This window comes from Megalobrama amblycephala, linkage group LG16 (genome assembly GCF_018812025.1).
Source record: "Megalobrama amblycephala isolate DHTTF-2021 linkage group LG16, ASM1881202v1, whole genome shotgun sequence".
NCBI classification, from domain to species: domain Eukaryota; kingdom Metazoa; phylum Chordata; class Actinopteri; order Cypriniformes; family Xenocyprididae; genus Megalobrama; species Megalobrama amblycephala.
The window spans coordinates 23,491,932-23,514,769 of record NC_063059.1 but is presented as its reverse complement, the minus strand read 5'-3'; the positions used below and the strand labels follow the sequence as shown (position 1 = coordinate 23,514,769).

Below are 22,838 nucleotides of genomic sequence, written 5' to 3'. Positions count from 1 at the left end.
GCTTACAAGAGTGCAGCGGTTATGACCTAGTTCCTACCTTCTGTAGGCTTGTAGGGTTGAGTTGGGTTTTGTCAATGATTTTTATTGCAACCTGAGAAGACACAAAGTTAAAAAATTCATCAGAATGCAGCTGACACATTGACTTGACAACTAAATTGCATATAAAAGGAGCAATCACGTGGAAAATTATGCTAACTGCGCACACCTCAGTAGGTTGATAACATAATTGCTTTTGGTCAAAGTGTGAAAACTGGATGAGCAAATGTAAAGTTTATATATATATATTTTCATATGCCATCTGGCTCAAAATGTATGGCAGAGGCCAGTCTGGTCACAAAGTAGAACAACTTGACCGAGAAGCTTTACCTAAAGAGTTAATCAGAATAGCCTTGCAAATCTTTATTCATTTAATTTCCCACATTAATGTAGCCACCTATATGGACATCTTACCTCCCTGCCGGTCAAGATATGGCGTGCCAACTTCACTTTGGCGAAATTGCCCTTGCCGATGGTCTTGAGCAGCCGGTAGTTGCCGATGTGAGGCTGTTCGTCCGAGCAGGAGGCGATGGAATTCCGGCAACGGGCTCCGAGCGAGCGACTCGACCATCCTGAGCCCTTCTCTGAACGACTGGCTGAGAGAGAAGCATGCTGGGGGTTGAAGAGAAAACGTTACTTAAGACCAAGATCAATAACAGGCAATGTTATTTTAGTGTAGAATATTTAGCACATTAATTCATAATCTTGCAAAATGTAAATAAAAGGTTCCCAAAAATTAATAATCTGCCATCATTTCACTCACCCTCATGTTGTTCCAAACTTGTAAGATTTATTTTCTTCTGTGGAACATAAAAAGATGTTTTGAAGAAAGTTTTTTGTCAATACAATGAAAGTCAATAGGGATCGAAACACTGGACCTCGTTGACTTTCATTGGAAGGGACATTCAGATATTTTTCAAAATATCTTTTGTGTGTGTGTAGGTGTGTGTATGTTCCACAGAAGAAAGTTATAAAGGTCTGGATCAAAAACAGGTGAGGAAATGATTTAGATGGGTACACTTAACAGTTTTTTTTATATAGTTAAGCTTACTATAGTTGGTAAAAAAACTATTAAAAAGGTTTTTGATAATTGAAATAAAGCTGAAATAAAATAAAATAAAATATATTAGATGAAAAACCTAAACCTAAAAAAATATTTTCAAATAACTGAAATGAAAAAGTTGAAATTGACGTACTACAATTACTAAAACTGAAATAAATATAAATTAAAACTAAATAAAAAATATTTTAAAAAGAGAAACTAATAAAAATGACAAAAGAACAGAACAAAATGAAAAAAAACTAATTATATTAAACTGAATATATAAAAAAACAAATACTATAATAGTACTAAAATACAAAAATCTCTGCTTTGCTATACATTGCTGACATGTTTCATGTCTGGCTGTTCCAAGATTTTAAATCTTAAATCTAATCTATCCAGGAATGCACTGCGACACTAAACTGAACTCGCACTCACACCTTGGCGCGATGTGACGCATGTGGCATTCTTATGTAGGTACAGAAGCCCACATAAACAAAAAACAAATAAAAATGCATATTTTTCTTAAATTCTGGCAAAAAATGATTTATTTATTGTATATTGTACATTCTATATCTACAGTAAGTATAGTATAGTACAGTATAGTACATCGTTATGAGGAGAAATATTTTCTATAGCCTCATGATCTTAAATTTTAGTGATGGGAGCATATTTTTTTCACACCAATGAGGCCCTTTTAGTGACTCTACATCCCCACACCCCCTATTCCCAACAGTTTCACCCATTTTATGCTGACATAGACCTCATCGCCTATCACCCACCCATCCTCCTCCACCACCGCCCACTGCCCCACCCTGTCCAAGCCACACACATTGATTGTTCCACTGCTGCTCTCTGTCAGATTGCCCTTGCAATTTATATGAGAATGTGGGGGCAGGGGTGTTGATGAAGAAGGTTTCTCAGTGAAAGCAATATGCCACAGAAATAGATGGTTTAGATGGGGGAAGAAAGCGTCTTGCTACAGAGAACAATAAATGACGATGCATTTAGATATTCGGTTTAGTCCCACTTAGTATGTTTACATGCACTTTAAAAGTTTGATTTAATTCTGACCAAAGCAATAATTCTTTTTTTAAAAGTCATGTAAAAGCTCTATTGCACCCAAAGCCATACCAGTCTGATTTTTGCAAAATTTCAATTAAGATGTGGTCACATTAGTGATATTTTGGCAAAGTTTGTGGGCAAAAAGATCTTTTGTTCACTGTCAATAGTGTAGCAATGCATAAAGCACTGCTCACACAGAAGTCACTTTCAAACCAAGCAGACTACTATTGGTCAACGGAGTGAATTCACCTGACCAACTTGAACACAAACGAAATCTTCATGGGGAACATTTCACCCTTATGCGAAATTCCGATTGTGTGGATTCCTGTCAAAATTACTGGATTTTGTATGCAAAATTTCAGCAAACAACACTAAATATTACATTGCGTTTTTGCTATGAAACAGAGGTGACTCTTCATTAATCCTTCAAATATTCGATTACGCATGTATATTTAGAGATGAACAAAAATATGCAGTAGCTTAATTATAACTGCAGATTTAAAAATACATATCAATATAGACCTGGTAGGACTATGCAGATCCCAAGACATAATTCCACATAACATAATTCTAGTCCCACCCTAGACTGAGACAATAGACTGCCTATCTAGCCAGCATCCTGCTTGTGATAGGACAGGAGCACATTCGAAGGGGGTTGAGATGGGTCAGGGTCAGTCCATCTAGACACACATCCTGCTATTGCATCTTATGACTTACTCCCAAAACCCATTTACAGGGGTCTATGTCCTGTCCTGTCCTATGAAGCTTTGCATTTGGTATTGCTGCAAAACAGTTTCCTCTGTGCTGATTTCTTTCACAGCGTTTCCTTGAAATTAATGCACAACAATGAGTTTTAGTCATTCATGACATCACTATGCTATATTGTGTTGATGTGAGATAAAAGCGTGTAGGGAAACAGGTGTACGCCTGAGCCAGGTGTGAAGAACCCTGCCAAAACTCAAACTTGCATGGTTTCCTGTCTTGAATAGATGTTGTGCCATCCCCTCGTAACAGTTTTCTGGTGTGGCTGCTTGCAACAAAGCTTCAGGCTTCCTTAACAGGTTCAGTGTAAAGGATTTATTGGTTTTTCATACTTTATAGGCTTATGTTCATTGATATGGAAATAAAACAAACAATATATTCTAAAGCTTCTTTTTGTAATGTCTACTCAAAGATTTGCTAATCTGCCACAATAATAATAGGCGGCATGCAAAAACAAACATACAACGTAACCAGTGTAGCCGAATTCCCGAAACAAATTACTCTTATGAGTCGGTTCTTTTAACAAATAGTTCAAAAGACAGTGTGAATCAGTCTGAAACACTGCCCTGCATGATTTGCAGCATTAGCAGAGAAAGAATTTCGTTCATATGCAAGCAAAATGGATATTAAAACTGAAATATACCCAAATGAATCAAAATTAAAATCAAATAAAGAGCTTGTGAATCAGAATCAAACTGATTCTGGAAATCTGTATCAGTACCCAGCCATGCATATTAACTTTAATTAATCATCCAGCATATCATGCTATAGAATGGTGCAAGTATGCATCAATTTGTAGGCCAAAAAGTGCAAACCAGTTAGCATTTTAGAACTTCCGGTTCCATCGTCCCGAAGTCAATGAGTTTTTTGAATGTGGTTTTGGTTAAATGGCTTAAATAAGGTCTGTGGTAAACACAAACTCTATATACTTTCACATTTTAATCTACGACATAAGATGCATCAGTATTACCCCACTCGTGATTTTTTTAAGCTGTTTCGTGTCTTGAAAAAGACGGTTGCTAACAAGTGGCTAAATCAGACTACAGAGGCTGATTTAAGATTAAACGTCATCATACCGAACAGGTAAACTCAGTCTGCTTTTACAGCCTCGTTATGCTTATAATTGTGCTCTTATAATCTATTCTAACACAAGCTTTCTGGGAAAATATTTTTAAATAAACACTGAAAGCATTTTGGGAAGCTTAGTGATGGTGACGTTGAAGTTGTGGGACCGTGGTGTAGTTCGTTTATAGCATAACTTTAGCTTTTTAATTCTGGAGACTGCATTTAGGCTTCAAAATTCATTAAAACTGTGCTCATACTTTTACAAATTAATTTTAACAAGAAAGGTTCATTATCATGGATAACAATATCTCAATGAACACAAAAACAATTTCAAAAATGTTGACAAGACTAAGTTTAATATAACATCTGTTTAACTTATAACATGAAAAGTAAGATTAATAATATTACTTAGATTACACATTTTTCAGTTTTACTCAAATTAGGGTGATGCAAAAATGAGTACACCCCACAACAAAAACTACTACATCTAGTACTTTGTATGACCTCCATGATTTTTAATGAAAGCACCAATTCATCTAGGCATGGAATGAACAAGTTGGCACCATTTTGCAACATCTGCCTTTTTCCATTCTTCAAGAATAACCTCTTTTAGAGACTGGATGCTGGATGGAGAGTGATGCTCAACTTGTCTCTTCAGAATTCCCCATAGGTGTTCGATTGGGTTCAGATCAGAAGCCACTGAATCACTTTCACCCTGTTCTTCTTCAGAAATCCAGCAGTGGCCTTAGATGTGTGTTTAGGATCATTGTCATGTTGGAAAAGTGCACGACGACCAAGGGCACAGAGTGATGGTAGCATCTTCTCTTTCAGTATAGAGCAGTACATCTGTGAATTCATGATGCCATCAATGAAATGCAGCTCCCGACACCAGCAGCACTCATGCAGCCCCACATAAGGACACTGCCACCACCATGTTTCACTGTAGGCACCATGGATTTTTCTTTGTATTCCTCACCTTTGTGACGCCATACAGTTTTGAAGCCATCAGTTCCAAAAACATTTATCTTGGTCTCATCACTCCAGAGTATAGAGTCCCAGTAGTCTTCATCTTTGTCAGCATGGGCCCTGGCAAACTCTAGGTGGGCTTTTTTGTGCCTGGGCTTAAGGAGAGGCTTCTTTCATGGACGGCACCCATGCATGCCATTCCTCTGCAGTGTACGCCATATTGTGTCACAGGAAATAGTCACCCCGGTTTGGCTTTCTACTTCTTTAGATAACTGCAGTGAACTTGCATGCCGGTTTTCTTTAACCCTTCTCATCAGAAGACGCTCCTGTCGAGGTGTTAACTTCCGCGGACGACCTGGATGTCACTGTGAGATGGTTGCAGTTCCAGCTTTTTTTTAATTTTTGTAACACTTTTGCTGCAGTATTCTGACTGATAAGTAAAGCTTTGCTGATCTTCTTGTAGCCTTCACCTTTCTGGTGTAAAGAAATTATTTTCTTTCTCAGTTCTTGTGACATTTCTCTTCCATGTGGTGCCATTGCTGACAACATGAAATGGAAAGGGGTTTTAACACCCTTTTATAGTCAACAGTCTGCTGGACACCCGTGTAATGAATAATTAGTGGTTGAATTCTTGTTAAATTAGACATTTGTAGTCTAAAATTTAGTTTTGCTCCAGAGATTTCAGTGGGGTGTACTCATTTTTGCATCACCCTAATTTGAGTAAAACTGAAAAATGTGTAATCTAAGTTATATTATTAACCTTACTTTCATGTTATAAGTTAAACAGATGTGATATAAATCTTAGTCTTGTCAACATTTTGGAAATTGTTTTTGTGTTCATTGAGATATTGTTTAAAATGTTATTTTTCAAAGGGGGTGTACTCATTTACGCTGAGCACTGTAGTTATTGTGAGTTAATCAAATCAAGAGCTTATAAATGGGAATTAAATTGAATCTGGAAACCTTTATCAATAATATCCCACCCAGGCAATTCACTGTGATTTATTATTAAGCATATCAGAATATCATTTAATTAATTACATAAAATGTTTAACTGAATGACAGTCCCACTTTGACAGATTAATTTTAAAATATATAATTCACATGGTTATTGTGAGATTCACATTTATGCAATCTCCCTCTATTCAGCAGATGACCCATTTCTAAGACACTGCCTCAATATCGACTCATGCCTTGTGACTGAAATGCCACTAGCCCCTCTGCTACTTGTTACCCTTTAGTAAGTGTCTGCCATGAGTGAAACATCTGAATAACTAATGGTGCTGCAGTCACAGACAGGCAGCAATCCTCATGACTAGAGAGCAAAAGTCTCACCTTGGCATCAGATGAGAGAGCCAAACAAAAAGCCCCAGCTGAGGCCCATCTGCTAACCGCACTCGGCAACCCCCCTCCCCACCAACCAGTAACATAACCCCCTCATGTGCGCGCACACACATTAGCCAAATACACAAGGAGACAACATCAATATCAGTTGTCAAGAGCAACTATTGGTGTGGCAACGGAACAGGGGGTGCTGCAATACTTCCACAATGACTAGCACAAAAACATGCTGATTGTGTGACTGTCGCTCATGGTCTAAACACACCCTCTTGACTCAAAAACATGCTCAGAGTTAAAGGTTCGACTATATAAACATGTTTACTTGTATTAGCTGGACGAACCAAAAGATAACTGCCTTGTGGTGGACAACAAAATGTATTAATTTAGGCTTGAAGACATTACATGGCATCACTCATATACTGGACTGGATATTTACCACAGCAACATCACCACAACAAACTAGTAGTGCTATGAACAAGACATGCCATAGACTTCTACTAGGAATCAACCAAGGAGCAAATGCTCTTTATAAAAGATGCACCTTCAACTTCAGTTTCTTTGCTTTCTTCACATACAGCAGACACAATAACCTCTTTATTCAGAACATGAGTGTCTAGGCCTAGGTTTCACTAGTTCCTTAGAAACAAGCCACCAGGCTTGTGGTTCCCCTGCCTATCTGACCTCTACATTGGATCAGCTTTCCTGCTTTACTGAGGAACAATGAAAAACCAATCCTCTTAGTGAATATCTTTTGGCTGAAAGTGGAGGCATAATGTCCAGTTACAACTGAAGTTTAGAAGGTGATAGTGTGTTACTGTTTCTCTTGAAGGGGTCATAATATCATTTTTAATTATTTTGTTTTTTGACAGACTTTTACGACCATTTTCACCCGCTCCCCGACCTTTAGAATTAAACAAGCTGTTTGTTGCTGCTGTCCATTTTAAAGGGTTAGTTCACCCAAAAATAAAAATTCTGTCATTAATTACTCACCCTCATGTCATTCCAAACTTGTATGACTTTCGTTCATGACAAATGACCATATTTTTAATGAAATCTGAGCAATTTCTGTCCTTCCATTGACAGCTACACAACTAGCATTTTGCCGCTTCAAAAGTTCATAAAGAGATCGTAAAATAAATCCATACCAATTGAGTAGTTTAGTCCAAATTTTCAGAAGAGAATAGATCGTTTTATATGATGAACAGATATAATTTAGGATTATATTCACATATAAACATTCATCAACACACACATTAGTTGTGGTAAATGGAAGCTCAAGCATGTTTGCTTGACGTGCGAGAACCAATGAGGTTTTAAACCAGCATGTTTGAGCTTCCGGAAGAGGTTTGTTCTCGTGGACGGTTCTGTGTATGTTCACTGATCAATGTTTATAAATGTTAATAAAATGTGCCTAAATTTAATCTAATGATCGTGTCTCTTCAGAAAATTTTGACTAAACTGCACAATTCATATGAATTAGTTTTACAATCTTTTTATAAACTTTTAAACCATCTAATTGATAGTTGCGTAGCTGTCAATGGAGGGACAGAAATCGCTCAGATTTCATTAAAGGTCCCGTTTTTCGTGGTTTTTTGAAGCTTTGATTGTGTTTATAGTGTGCAATATAACATGTGTTCATGTTTCGCGTGTAAAAAAACACAGTATTTTTCACATAATTTACTTATCTGTATACCGCTGTTTCCACTGTCATAAAAACGGGCTGATGACTTCCTTGTTCTATGAAGTCCCTCCTTCAGAAATACGTAACGAGTTCTGATTGTGCCAGCGGTTCCTGTGTTGTGATTCGACAGCAGTTTAGCGCATCTTGCCCGGAAAGGTCACGCCTCTTACCATAACGTGGAGATGCATGCGCTCAGTGTTATTGTAAACATGTCTTTAATTTTACCCTATCAATTTGAGCCGGAATCAGACCCGGTGATTGGACTGCGGGATGAAAATAACAGCGTTTCGACGACATGGCGACAAACACACTCTACAAACGCAACTCTTGTGTATTCCTGTGGGCGGAGGTTAGTCAAAAAACTGTTTTAGTGACGTCATTAAAGAAGGAAGTAGAGGGATGTAGTCCAAACTGGCCGTTCGATGTAGGTGACTTCTGTTAAATAAAATATCTCGCTTGGCATTGAACTTTGAGCTTTAAAATTTTACAGATTTTATTTATACTCTAACAACAACATTACACACTAACTAAAGTTTGAAACATGGGATCACGAAGAACGGGACCTTTAAAAATATGTTAATTTGTGTTCTGAAGATGAATGAAAGTCTTACGGGTTTGAAACAAAATGAGGGTGAGCAAATAATGACAGAATTTAACACATAAGTCACTTTTAAACCAAGCAGATTTCTATTGGTCAATATGGAGAATTTGCGTGACTACCTTTCACCCGTGACAGTTTCACTGACCAACAGTAAATGTGACTGCACCTTTACTAGGGATGCACAATGTATCAGTACTAAATCAGTTATCAGCCAATATTAGAGATTTTTTTTATATTATCGGTATCAGTCACTGTGACTGTTTTATTTGAAATTTATTTAAACAAAATAATACAATGCAGTAGAATTCCATTCCATTTATCAGCTTTAGGAACCGCAGCTTTTTTTAATTTTAGGAATCATGTTCTTCTTCTTAAAAATAGTATCTATCCTTTTCCACATTACCTCACTGTGACTGGGAGGGGCAAATCTCTAAAAAGATGAATATATGTTGTTGACTATGTAAATGATGTGTAAGAGTATAAAAACATGTAACACATGAGCAATGAGGAAGTCGAATGCGGGGACACTTACGCACTTACTTTACCAATCAGTTTCCTCTTTTGATGTTTCGACACTTCAGCATAACTTAAATGTCCACAGTAGCTAACATAAATATTTATTGTTTCACACCAGAGATTTTTAGCTGATATAGACATCATTCATAGTGTCTGCTCCTCTGTGAAAGTCGCAAGCTTCAACACGTAATTAAAAATCAACATTTGTGCGAGTTTACAAAGTCTAGGTCAAGTAAAACAGGATGATGCAATTCTAACATCTTATTTTCCACCCTTACATTTCCTTCGTGTGAGCTGTTAAAATGTGATGGTTATCAAGATGTCTGCTATTATAGAACAAATTTAACCTTGTAAATGAACATTAATTAAATTTCATATACGCCCTATAAAATGTACTGGACATTCTAGGTTTCCTTTTCTAGTTGACCCAGTCCTCTAGACTGGCCTTGCACAACTTGTATTTGACAGACAACATGATGTTTCTCTGCCCTACATGGAATCTATGGATTCACTTGCAGGCTCTTTGTTTTGACATCATCGTTCCACTCTTGTTCCATTGCCATACAGAGAGTTTTAATAACCTCCCAGATCGGTAGACACATTTCCTATTGTGTTTGCTTTGCGTTCTTTCTCGCTATCTCATCTCTTCACATCAGCTCTCATCATTCTAGAAGGTCTCGCCGTGCCTCTGTGTGACATGCCACGCTGCTGTGTCTGCGCTGGATAACTGAAGCACAAAATATGCAGACTTTTCATTACCTTCAATCATTCATAGCAAACCACTCCTGTTTCTCTATGTATGCTCCTTTATTTTTCAGTCTATGACCATCACCACTAAGTTGCTCTTCAGGGATCCCTTTGTGTGTTAATAGTTTTTGCATAACGTATAATCCGATTTTTAGATTACAGTAGCAATAAATACAAGCAATCAACTTTCTCCAAAGCAATCAAATTCTGGAATGTGACGTAACAATTTGTACAGCAGATGTCTTTTACCTCTCTCAAAGAACTATTTAAGGCCCAAGCCAGGTAAACGGACACCTGACATCCCATTTATATAAAGAGCTTTGGTAACAACAAGTACACAGAATACAAGTTATGTGACATTTTGAGGAGGAAATAGAGACAGCAATTCTGAACTGTTAATTACAAAATGTGTGAAAGCCGTATTTGCAACAGTATACATGATTGACCACAGATGAATACTTGTTGCTCTTTGCCACGATCTTGCTACATTATGAAAAAAAAAAAAAAAAAATTCCAGCCACACATGGAATTCCAGCCACGTATGGATGGAACCAAATAAAAAAAGGGAAAATTATGCCATCACTGACTCACTTCCACAGCTATATGCCTTTTAATTTAAATTTAAATTTCAGTCTTTTCATGACATTGTATAATGTATAATACAATTTGCATTATAATTTTGTATAATTATATTATAATTATAATGTATAAGTATTGTAGTATTGTATTATTGTATAATGCAATCTGACTTTTTAATAAGATACAGTGATATACAAGTTTGCAAGTAGACAAAAGCCACAATTTTCAATTTTATAAACTGTGTGTGCAATAATAAGGAACTGACCTAGCCTTGCTACCTTGCAAACATGTTTTTGTATTGTTTTGATATGCTCTGTGTTCAGCATGTTGTAATAAGATGCCGGGAACCTGTTCAAGCTTTCAATTAAAATACAACAAAAAGGAAGCATAATTATGCCACTAAATACAACAAAAAAGCAATAAATGTTATTCCAGTTTGGCAAATGCACAAAGGTGTAACCAAATATTCCTGACTGGGGGAGGGCAACAGTAAAATTTAATTATAAAACTGCCCATTGATCGAGCACTAATCTGAAGGTTGATGGTTATTAAGGCTCTGCTTCTGAATACATAACTTGGCCTTTGAAAGCTGAATTCACACTTTACTGACCATGAAAAGAAGTTAAGTGGGTTTACATCGCATCCCATACAGTAGGCCTGAGATTTACCAAGAACAGTTTGCACCAGGACACGAATAACATAGACCGCAAACGACTGCAAATGAATCATCCACAAATTAAACGCTATTGAAGGTCTGTAAAAGCATAAATTTCTCCGTGATTTAAATGACAACAACGTCGTAGATACGTGCTCTCAATCATTGCGTGGCATTTGTGACAGTGTTTTTAGGGAGTGGCAGGACATTGTTCATTTTAAAATTCATGTTTTAGTCAATGCAACTCCTTATAGTTTGATAACAGCCCCAAATACTACTGACAACTACAGCTCTGTAAAAATGTCAGTGCTCTTGGTTAGCGATTAAACATTAATGGGATAGTTCACCCAAAAATAAAAATTATCCCATGATTTACTCACCCTCAAGCCATCCTAGGTGTATATGACTATCTTCTTCAAACAAACACAATCGGAGTTATATTAAATAATATCCTGGCTCTTCCAAGCTTTATAATAGTAGTGAATGGAGCTCGAGATTCTGAAGCCCAAAAAAGTGCATCCATCCATCAGAAGCTTATGCTTCTTTCTACTCCTTTTTGAACATGTATAAGTTAATATTTTTTAGTATTGTTTTGTTTTTTGTTTTGTCTTTGTTTACTAGGTTTTATTGTATTATTTTTTTATGTTCGAAACAAAGTCTTCAAAATGAAATAAAGTAGGCTAATCCACACAGCTATGGAGGTTAATGGCCTTCTGAAGCGATGTGATGGTTTTTGTAAGAAAAATATCCATATTTGAAACTATAATAACTGGATTCCGGCTACGGTCATGCACAAGTCAAATTCTGATGGAATAAATACATTTTCATTTTTGGGTGAACTATCCCTTTAACGGGTTTTTTCTGTAGACTCGAATCTTTTCAATGAATCGGCTGAACTGGTTCTCAAAATCGGTCCGATTCGTTCAAGAATTCGACTGAATTTGTTAGCGGGGTTCTTGAGAACCGATTACTCTTTTTCGGTGCTGTCCGACTCATATTATGAACCGAGAACCGATAAGAACATTTCGAGTGAACCGATGAATCGACAAACAGACCAAATAAAGATAACCTATAGCCGAATAACAGAAATATCGCTAACGGACTATTACGTGTAATACTTTATGTCACAAAAATATGTACACAAGTACAAAACAACATTTTAGTTTTTTGTAACACGTTTGTATCCACCAAAATGACTTGTTTAACGTCAATACAAATTATAGGCCTGTTTCGTTTTTCAAGGACTCTTTGAGCCGAGTGGCTGCAACAAACTGAACTAGGACACATGACATTACAATAAACACCCTTGTTGATTAAAAAAATAATAAGAAGAAAATAAGATATGAATATGCCAGAATGTCGTAATAATTACGTGACGACGTAAAGGAGTCGCTGATGTTATTTTGAACCATTTCTTTGAAGCGAACTGTTTCGAAAGAACCGATTCGCATAAATGAGTCTCACTTCCCATCACTACTTTTGACGACAAACGTTGTAATCAAATGACGTAAGAAAGCTTTAAACTTACGTGGTCTACATTCCTTTCGTTCCCAGGCTGCAGTGCTGCGCGTGAGGACATCGTCCCTGGTACTTTATCCTTCAGCAAAACCGGGTTTATTTCAGCAGTCCGTGTACAGTTAATTGAATCAGGACAGACAGAGAAGCAGTCCGAAAGCCGAGCCAGTATCGCGAGGCTATCGCTGCTGCCCTCTCCGACCACCAATACAGCGTTTTCCTTAAACAATCCTCATTTTTGGTCAAGTTTACTTGATTTTACACACAATGGTGGTGGGATGTGAACACAGATTAAAGAAATGCTATATGATGCTCATGTCTGTGGTGGGTTGGCTAGCCGGAACAATAGATCATTTTGTACTTAGCTAAACGAAAATGTTCCATCCAGCAGTCCGTATACAGTGTCTGTTTTGCAGAAATGTCTGTTGAATCCTCAAGGATCCGCCGTCAACGATTGTAGACCACGAGACAGACAGAAAGAAAACAAAAGCAGAACAGAGGAGGAAAAGAAAAATTGAGCTACCGCAGCATCAAACAGGGGAAAATAGCCTCATTTTTTCAATGAGTCTGGGTTGTCCAGAGAAAATAAACCACTCCCACGGACGCAGCGTCCCTTCAAAGAGTCATCTGTGTACATTTCCAGGAAAACAATATATTAATAAATAAACAACAGCGAATAGCCTACAATACGAAATACTGTCTATTAAGCGTATATCGAGCACACTCCCGTCCCAACAAAGACCAATGAACAGTATCCTTTTCGAAGAGGCAGGGAATGTCAATGTTCCCAAACATAAAAACTGTACAGTCGCTGTAAAATGCTCATCCCCAGCAGCGTGTGACACTGGCATCAAGGAAGGACGTCAGGAGAAAGAATAGGCTGGGCAGGGCTGCGGCGGACGCTCACACACACCCTTCCCCCATGGTCCTAAACACACTGCCTGTTCATTCATTCATGTAACAGACCCATCACCAGACAAACAGGGATGCCAAGTAAATGTGTACCTCCTCCAGCTGGTCACTGTATGCTAGTACAATCTGGTTCTGGAAACTTGATTCAGAATGCATGATATGATAATGATGTAAATAATATAATAAATATAATTAATGCTGAGCTTTCTATATAACTGTTTAAATCGTACTCAACACTGATAATAAAAAGAAATGTTTCTTGAGCGACAAATCAGCATATTATGATTTCTGAAGGATCATGAGACACTGAAGAAGACTGGAGTAATGATGCTGAAAATTCAGCTTTTATTTTATTTCAGTAATATTTCATAATATTACTGTTTTACAGCCGTGACATAAATTTTGTGTTTTGCAAAATTTGCTGCTTCAGTATTTGTAGATACTGGAAAACAATGATAAGAATTTCATAAGTTTTAAAGGCTTTTATTGGCAAAAACATTCAATATATGCAGATTCTTTGTTGACACTTCTTCTTCACTTCAATGCAGTTCACTCTGGCATGCTGGATATCGGTTTCTGGGCCAAATCCTGACTGATGGCGATCCGTACTTGCCTTATTAGTACTGGAGTTGATCACAATTTGTGGGTGCACTCATTTTTGAGGATTGACCACAGGTTCTCTATGGGATTGAGATCTGCACGGATCCAAAATTTCAATGCGATGATCTCCGAGCCACTTCATTATCACTCTTGCCTTGTGACATGGTGGTCCATCATGATGGAAAATGCACAGATCATTACCAAATTGCAAACACAAACAGACAAAAAGGCACAAGACTAAATATCCAGTATTTACTTTGGGCTGAGATTGATTAAAGCTTAGTTGCTTCAGGTCATGATAGCATAATTGTTTAATTCATTTGATTTTATATATTTATGGCTATTATTGTGATGCAAAAGCTGATGGTTAACAAAACAGGGAAATGGACTGACTTAACATACAGTATACTTGTCAAATTGCAGATAAAATCTAGAATTTACTGTTCTCTGGATTGATAAATGTCAACCAACTGCATCAAGGCTGGGAAAAACAACTCTTGTTAGAATGCAATGATTACATAATTCATGCAGTTCCTTTTACCAGTAAATGTGCTATGAACTCAACATAATGAAGAATATTTATTTACCACCTGTTTGACTTTCCATGTGATTTGGTGGATCATTGGTGTTTTAAACTAATTACCCAGACAGCACAGATATGTGGGGCATAGATGGGTGTCACCTGGGCTGTCTAACTGGGGCCCAGCTGGTTTTGTCCACAGTTTCCATGGAGGCCCCACATGGGTTAGCCCAGATGAAATGAACACTGCTCAGTGTGCACACTACAGGCTGTTAAATGTAACACAGAAACATGCTGGAGTTAATAAGATAATAAGGTGATAATGAGCAGACTCAGTGAAGGACAGAGGAACAACAAGAACTACAACTTCAGCCATATCTATAGCTTTAGATGAAATCAACTGAAGATAAAAGACATTAAATCTCTCAAGATCTGATTAAACAACTCCACAAACAGCATTACCAGCTTCACTTATTACTAACCAGATTGACTTTATTTCTGACATACATCTACAAAAGTTGTTATTGAGAATTACCAGAGGTTTAGGTGTTGATGGTTTGTTGAAAATAAGTTTGGTTTGATGTCACCATGATCGAGGTCAGTGCTTACTTTAGTTAGGCAGTTTGACTTTTTTTTTTTTTTAGTGTTGGCTTTTCTCTGGCTGCTCTAGCTGTTTGTTATGGTGAGAAAAGCAAGAGACAATGTGTTTAGCTGTTGTCAGCTGTTTGATAAGAATATAATTGTCACCACATAGCGGCTTTATTCACTGATCTAATGACTGAGCTTTATATGAAAAAAATGTTATTAATTTTGTGCTGGATCTTTTCTAGAATAACAAAACAGTTGAATAAATCAGATCAAAATAATTAATCTGAAAAATACAATGTACACTAAACACTTTAAAACACCTGCTAGTTTTATTCACACAGAGACATCAAGAATCAGCGTATGAATCTCAACAATGGTGAAATGCTTCATGCTGCAATGCATTCTGGGTGCCTCATACAAAACTCATCCATGGCTCCCAGAATGCACTGCGGCATGAAGCATGTCACCATTGTTGAGATTCATACGCTGATTCTTGATGTCTGTGTATAAGTAAATCTTGCAGGAGGTTTGAAGTGTTTAGTGAACAATGTGTTTTTCAAATTTTCTGATTAAAACTGTTTTATTGTTGTAATTCTAGAAAAGATCCAGCACAAAGTTAATCACATTTTGCTCCTAAAAAGCTCAGTCATTAGATCAGTGAATTAAGCCACTAAATGATGATTACATTCTTATCATCTAACAGCTGACCACATTGTCTTTTGCCTTTCTTGGCATAACAAACAGCTAGAGCAGCTAGAGAAACACACACACACACACAAAAAAAAGTCAAGTCAAACTGCCTAACTGAAGCAAGCACTGATCTCGATCATGGTGACATCAAACCAAACTTATTTTCAACAAATCATCAACATCTAAACCTCTGGTAATTCTCAATAACAACTTCTGTAGATGCATAAATTAAGACAGTCTGGTTAATAATAAATGAAGCTGGTAATGCTGTTTGTGGAGATGTTTAATCAGATCTTGAGACATTTAATGTCTTTTATCTTCAGTTGATTTCATCTAAAGCTATGGCTGAAGTTGTAGTTCTTGTTGTTCCTCTGTCCTTCGGCGATTCTGCTCATTATCACCTAATTATCTCATTAACTCCAGCATGTTTCTGTGTTACATTTAACAGCCTGTAGTGTGCACACTGAGCAGTGTTCATTTCATCTGGGCTAACACATGTGGGGCCTCCATGGAAACTGTGGACAAAACCGGCTGGGCCCCAGTTAGACAGCCCAGGTGACACCCATCTGGGCCACACATAGCTGTGCTGGCTGGGTATTTACTGGAAGAACTAACCTGAAACCTATAATGTCGACACAGTAATATCCAGTACATATCAATATTTTTGTTTACAAGTAGAAAATTCTAGATTTGTTGGACTATGCTGGATATTAACTGAAAACATCTCCCAAAATATTTGTTTTACTGACTGTCCAGAACTTCTGAATGGCAAAAGCCATTGTTCATCTCAACTGCGCCATCTTTTGGTTAATAATGGATCGTACAGTGAATTAATTCATTTCCTTGTTTTGTCAGGCAGTGAATGAAGAGCTTTCACGTATTGAGCGTGAGCCGTGGGTTGAGCCTGTTGGGTCATTTTTGGAGGTTATTTTTTGCTGTATTCATCCAACACAAAGGACGTTTCTTGTAGGCTAAAGAGTGGTTGTGTAGTATATTTTACAATTTTTTACAGGATTTAAGTTAATCTAGAAATATTAACTCAAAAATAGCTAACTAGTATTCCTGTAAAATGAACTTGCATAAATCAACCCATTATGCTGTGTTAAATGCATGCCAAGTCTTTGGAAACAAGGCAGCCCACTTTTGAGCTCTGTTTGGGAGGGGGACGGTATTGACCAGTAGCGGCTCCTGGCCGTATTTAGGTAGGGTAGATTCTGTGTCTTAGTGCTAGTTTATGATAAACATTGTGTAAGCTTCCTAATCGCTGAACACATCAGACATACTTTTGGCAGAATTCTAATGTCCTTGCATTATTCAGCCTGAGGGTGTCACTCTAATGATGGTTGACAGACTTTAGTACACACAACACGACAAATGCACAGAATGCAATCTTAGAATTGCTTAAAGGATTAGTTCACTTTCAAATGAAAATTACCCCAAGCTTTACTCACCCTCAAGCCATCCTAGTTGTATATGACTTTCTTCTTTCTCATGAACACAATCAGAGATATATTAAAAAAATATCCTGACGCATATGAGCTTTATAATGGCAGTGAGCAAGACCAACAAGTATGAAGCGTGTGCCTCCATCCACATCCATCCATCATAAATGTACTCCACATGGTTCTGGGGGGTTATTAAAGGCTTTCTGAAGTGAAGCGTTTGTGTAAAAAAAAAAAAAAAAATCCATATTTAACAAGTTCTGAAGTAAAATATCTAGCTTCCACCAGACCACCTTCCGTATTCAACTTAATGAAGAAAGTGTAAAACTCTTGCAGTTCAAAAAGCTTATGTTAAGCCTTCCCTGTTAAACTTATGGAAAAAGCTTATCTGACACAATGCCAGTTCAGTTTTTCTGTAACTTGAATACAGAAGGCAGTCTAGTGGTTATTTTACTTCATAACTTGTTAAATATGGATGTTTTTTTGTTTTGTTTTTTTACACAAATGCATTGCTTCACTTCTTTATTAACCCCCCCGGAGTCGTGTGGAATATGTTTATAATAGATAGATGTGGATGGAGGCACTTTCTTCAGCTCATACTCGTTTGGTAACGCTTACAGCCATTATAAAGCTCGGATGCGTCAGGATATTTATTATTATCTCCGCTTGTGTTCGTCAGAAAGAATAAAGTCATATACACCTAGGATGGCTTGAGGGTGAGTAAATGGGGTAATTTTAATTTGAAAGTGAACTAATCCTTTAATGTAGTAGTTATCCCCACTAGAAATTTTACGTTCCCAGAACATTCTCAGAACGTCCCCACTGGTGTTAAGGACGTTGTAACGTTCCCAGTATGTTCAGAAATGGTCACGATGTGGAGTTCTTTTAGGGTTTGGGGGACATTATTTGGTTGGACCTTCACAGAACATTCAAGACGTTCTTTGAATGTTTAGGGAACCATACTTTATTTGGAAATGTTCTCAGAACATCCCTGCTGCCCTTGTCAAAAAATATTGAAAAAAAATAATAATTGAAAATTAGAACTAAATTGACAAACAAAAGTGGCTGTTCAAACAAAAACTAATTTTTCTCAAATGTCTTACAAAAAAAAGCTCTTTACAGGTAATTCCTGGATTAATATTATGAAACCTTTTCTATAAAATGCAAATCTGTTGCAGTAAGTCATTAGCTGACAACAGCACACGCATGAGCTAATGTAACTACTGTATCACTGCATCAACAACTCAGATAACAGAAACAGAACATTAAACACAGATCTCTCTAGATCTCAGCATCTTCACTTATTACAAACCACTCTGACTTTGTTTCTTTCATACAAATCTTCTTAATGAGGTGTTGATGTTTTATCAAAATTTATAAATGTCACCGTTGCGGAGGTAAGCGGTTGCTTTAGTTGGGCTCCTGACCCTTGATGTTTGAATTTTTCTCCAATTGATGTAACTGTGTGTTTCCAAAGCATTTGTTACAAAAAAAAAAGTTTTGAGAAAGTAGAAATCTGATCAAATGGTTTTGGTTGCTCATTGTTTATGATTATAGATGATTATATCATCATACAGTGGTCTTACTGATCTCTGAATATTGTAGTCACGATAATGCATAAAATCCTGTCCTGCTTTGGTATTTTGAAAGTTTTTATCATTATGCAGAAATTATTCAGTCGGCATCATGTAGAGTCACACAGACATCAAGATTCTGCATATGATTCTCAACAATGGTGACAAAATAATAATAAAAAAAACAACAACATTAATTAATGCAAAACAAACATATAATACACTCATAGTTTAGATTCTGGTGATGCTCAGTTCTGTCTCCAGATTTCACTGATGGATGTTTTTTTTTAGGTTACGTGATCTCAGTGGTGGTGGGATTTTGTTCTGTCATGAACTTTCAAAAGATAGCCAGTTTGGTTGCTTTTTTTACAAGATTTCAAAGACAAAGGCGGCCGGTTTACTTATATCACAAGATTTCACTGATGGCCGTTTTTTTTTAGGTTATGCAATCTCAGTGGTGGTGGGATTTTGTTCTGTCGTGAACATTTAAAAGACAGCCAGTTTGATTAGTTTGGTATTTTTATTACAAGATTTTGAAGATAAAGGTTTGGTTACTTTGCTTTTTTTACTAGATTTCGAAGACAAAACCGGTCGATTTTGTTCTGTCTCTAGATTTCACCGATGGCCTGTTTTCTTATGTTATGCAATCTCAGTGGCAGAGGTGGGAAGTCCAGGGGTCAGAGAGTAAAAGTCCTGCCATATTTTTATTCCACCCACTGAAGCATTAAGGAGATAAATAAGTGTTTAATTGAGTGATGATTGACCTTTATTGAAGACACCTGACGATAACAAGCAGAATCACCAAAGGAGAAAATCACTATTTTTAAGTTACCATCATCGAGGTCAGGGTTTGTTTTAGTTGAGCTCTTGACCCTTGACTTTTTAATATTAGATTTTGTTTGGGGGGGTTTATTTGCATTAAAACCAACCAGACAAGCAAAGTTAAAAAATGGTTTTGGTTATGTTTTCACATAATCATTATTCAATCTGAATCACTGAACTCATTTAGAGCCCAATCTTAGTTAGACTTAAATTACTGATTACAGCAGCACTGTGATTCTACAGCAGAAGATCAACTTTTACAATACAAAATTTATGATTTAAAAAAAAAAAGTTTCATTTAAACACACAGACATCAAGAATCAGTCTGTGAATCTCAACAGTGGTGAGAGTAATAAAGCATGTTGCAATGCATTCTGGGTGCCACCAATCAAAATTCATCCATGCCTCCCATCATGCATTGCTGCATGAATAAATTATGAGCTGAATTGTCTTAGTAATTTTCTTTATTCTCACTATTTACATTTTGCTGTTTTTCTGTGACTTTTTAGTAGCTTGTTTTCTAATGTTCAGAGTTGATCTGTTTATCAGAATATGTTTTGTCACCGTTGTTGAGATTCATACGCTGATTCTTGATGTCTGTGTGTGCCTAAAATAATTTTTTTTTGTGATAAAAAACTTTGTATTGATAAAGCTGATATTCTGCTGTAGGATTACAATGCTGCTATAATCAATAATGTAAATCTAACTAAGATTGGGTTTTAAGTGATTCAGATCAAATAATGATTATGTAAAAACATAACCAACACCACCTGATCATCTTTTAACTTTGCTTGTCTGGTTGGTTTTAATGCAGTTAAAACTGCCCAAACAAAATCTAATATTAAAAAGTCAAGGGTCAAGAGCTCGACTAAAACAAACCCTGACCTCGATGATGGTAACTTAAAAATAGTGATTTTCTCCTTTGGTGATTCTGCTTGTTATCATCAGGTGTCTTCAATAATGGTCAATCATCACTCAATTAAACACTTATTTATCTCATTAATGCTTCAGTGGGTGGAATAAAAATATGGCAGGACTTTTACTCTCTGACCCCTGGACTTCCCACCTCTGCTCAGTGGTGGTGGGATTTTGTTGTGTTATGAACTTTCAAAAGACGGCCGGTTTGGTCACGTCGCTCTCTTACCAGATTTTGAAGACAAAGGCTATCGGTTTCGTTATATCATGAGATTTCACTGATGGTCACTTTTTTTAGGTTACGCAATCTCAGTGGTGTTGGGATTTTGTTCTGTCATGAACTTTCCAAAGACGGCCAGTTTGGTTACTTTGCTTCTTTTTTTTTACGAGATTTCGAAAACAAAGGTGGTCGGTTTTGTTCTGTCTCTAGATTTAACTGATGGCCGGTTTTCTTAGGTTACGTGATCTCAGTGGTGGTGGGATCCGTTCAGACATAAGCTTTCAAAAGATGGCCAGTTTGGTTCCTTCACTCTCTTACGAGATTTTGTAGACAAAGGCAGTCGGTTTTGTTCTGTTTTGATTTTTCACTGATGGACATTTTTTAAGGTTATGCGATCTCAGTGGTGGTGGGCTTCGTTCAGACATAATCTTTCAAAAGATGGCCAGTTTTGTTCCTTCGCTCTCTTACAAAATTCTGAAGACAAAACGGTCACTTTTGTTCTGTTACGAGATTTCACTGATGGCCGGTTTTGTTAACGCAATCTCAGTGGTGGTGGGCGTTGTTCAGTCATAAGCTTTCAAAAGACGGCCTGTTTTGTTCCTTCGCTCTCTTCCGAGATTTCGAAGACAAAGGCAGTCGGTTTTGTTCTGTTATGAGATTTTACTGATGGCCGGTTTTGTTAGGTTATGCAATCACAGTGGTGATGGGCTTTATTCAGTCACAAGCTTTCAAAAGATGGCTGTTTTTTTGTTCCTTCCGTCTATTACGAGATTTCGAAGACAAAGGTGGTCTGTTTTGTTCGGTTACGCGATCTCAGAGGTGGCCAGCTTTGTTCTGTCATGAGCTTTCAAAAGACGGCCGGTTTGGTTCCTTTGCTCTCTTATGAGATTTTGAAGTCAAAGGTGGTCAGTTTTGTTCTGTTATGAGATTTTACTGATGGCCGGTTTTGTTAGGTTACGCGATTTCAGTGGTGGTGTTCAGTCATGAGCTTTCAAAAGACAGCCGGTTTCGAAGACAAAGGTGCTCGGTTTTGTTCTGGGCCCGTATGTATAAAACTTCTCAGAAATGCTCTTAAGAATAGTCTTAAGTTTTAACTTAAGTGTCAAAAAATTCTTATTAAAGAGTAGGACTTTTCTAAGAGTAGGAGACTTTTATAAAGAAGCTAAAAGCAACTTTTAGTAAAGTATAAGATGGATTCTTAAGTGCTGACTTAAGTGTTGTGAACTAAGGACTACAATGATGTCAACTCAAAATGGCCATCATTCCACGCCACATGTGACCCGCCTCTTGTGTGTCATTTGCAAATCATTTATAGAGTTATTTTTATTAAAAATATACATTTATAATGATAATGATTAAACTAATACAGTGCCTTTCAAAGGCACCATTTTAGGTAGCCTGTGTAAAGGGATGGATTGTGTGTGTGTGTGTTTATGTGAGAGAGAGAGAGAGAGAGAGAGAGAGAGAGAGAGAGAGAGAGAGAGAGAGAGAGAGTCAGAGAGAGAGAGAGAGAGAGAGTCTGGTGGTCCCTCCAATACTACAAAGATATAAATAATTTAATGAATAATGCCTATTTCACTACTTTTTAAACCAATATATAAAAATGTTTATGGTACATTAGCCACAACCCATTTTTTTTTTTTTTCATTCACCTGTTTGTATGGTTTTGAAATGTAGCTACCTGTTGTCTATTGTTTTTGCTGAGTTTCCCCAAGCTGTGGTGAGATTTTAGTTGCGTTCATGTGGTTAAGATGAAATGTTTTTTTGTTTTTTTTCTTCAAGGATGTATCGCATGTGACATCAAAGATAGGATGTTGTTCTGCTGACAGGTCATTTTTTTTTTACCTTATGCTATTGTGATACGGGGCATTTCACAAATTTCACAACCATTCTGTTTGCTGGCCGGCTTTTTGCAGGTAAGTCTGTCTATATGCATTAAGAACAACGTAAAAGAAACATTAAAGTTGCTGATGATATATCAGTT

The 22,838-nt window shown here is 37.0% G+C and overlaps 1 protein-coding gene across 1 annotated transcript in view; it reads right to left on the bottom strand.

Annotated features, from left to right (window-relative positions):
• The window catches only part of mark4b (MAP/microtubule affinity-regulating kinase 4b), a 52,054-nt gene extending 38,480 nt beyond the window's left edge, over positions 1-13,574 (bottom strand). Inside the window, 3 exon segments of the mRNA XM_048161974.1 lie at positions 38-91; positions 451-648; positions 12,585-13,574. Of these exon segments, the coding sequence (XP_048017931.1) occupies positions 38-91; positions 451-648; positions 12,585-12,635 (303 nt within the window). The 5' untranslated portion in view covers positions 12,636-13,574.
• Positions 13,575-22,838: the final 9,264 nt, after the last annotated feature.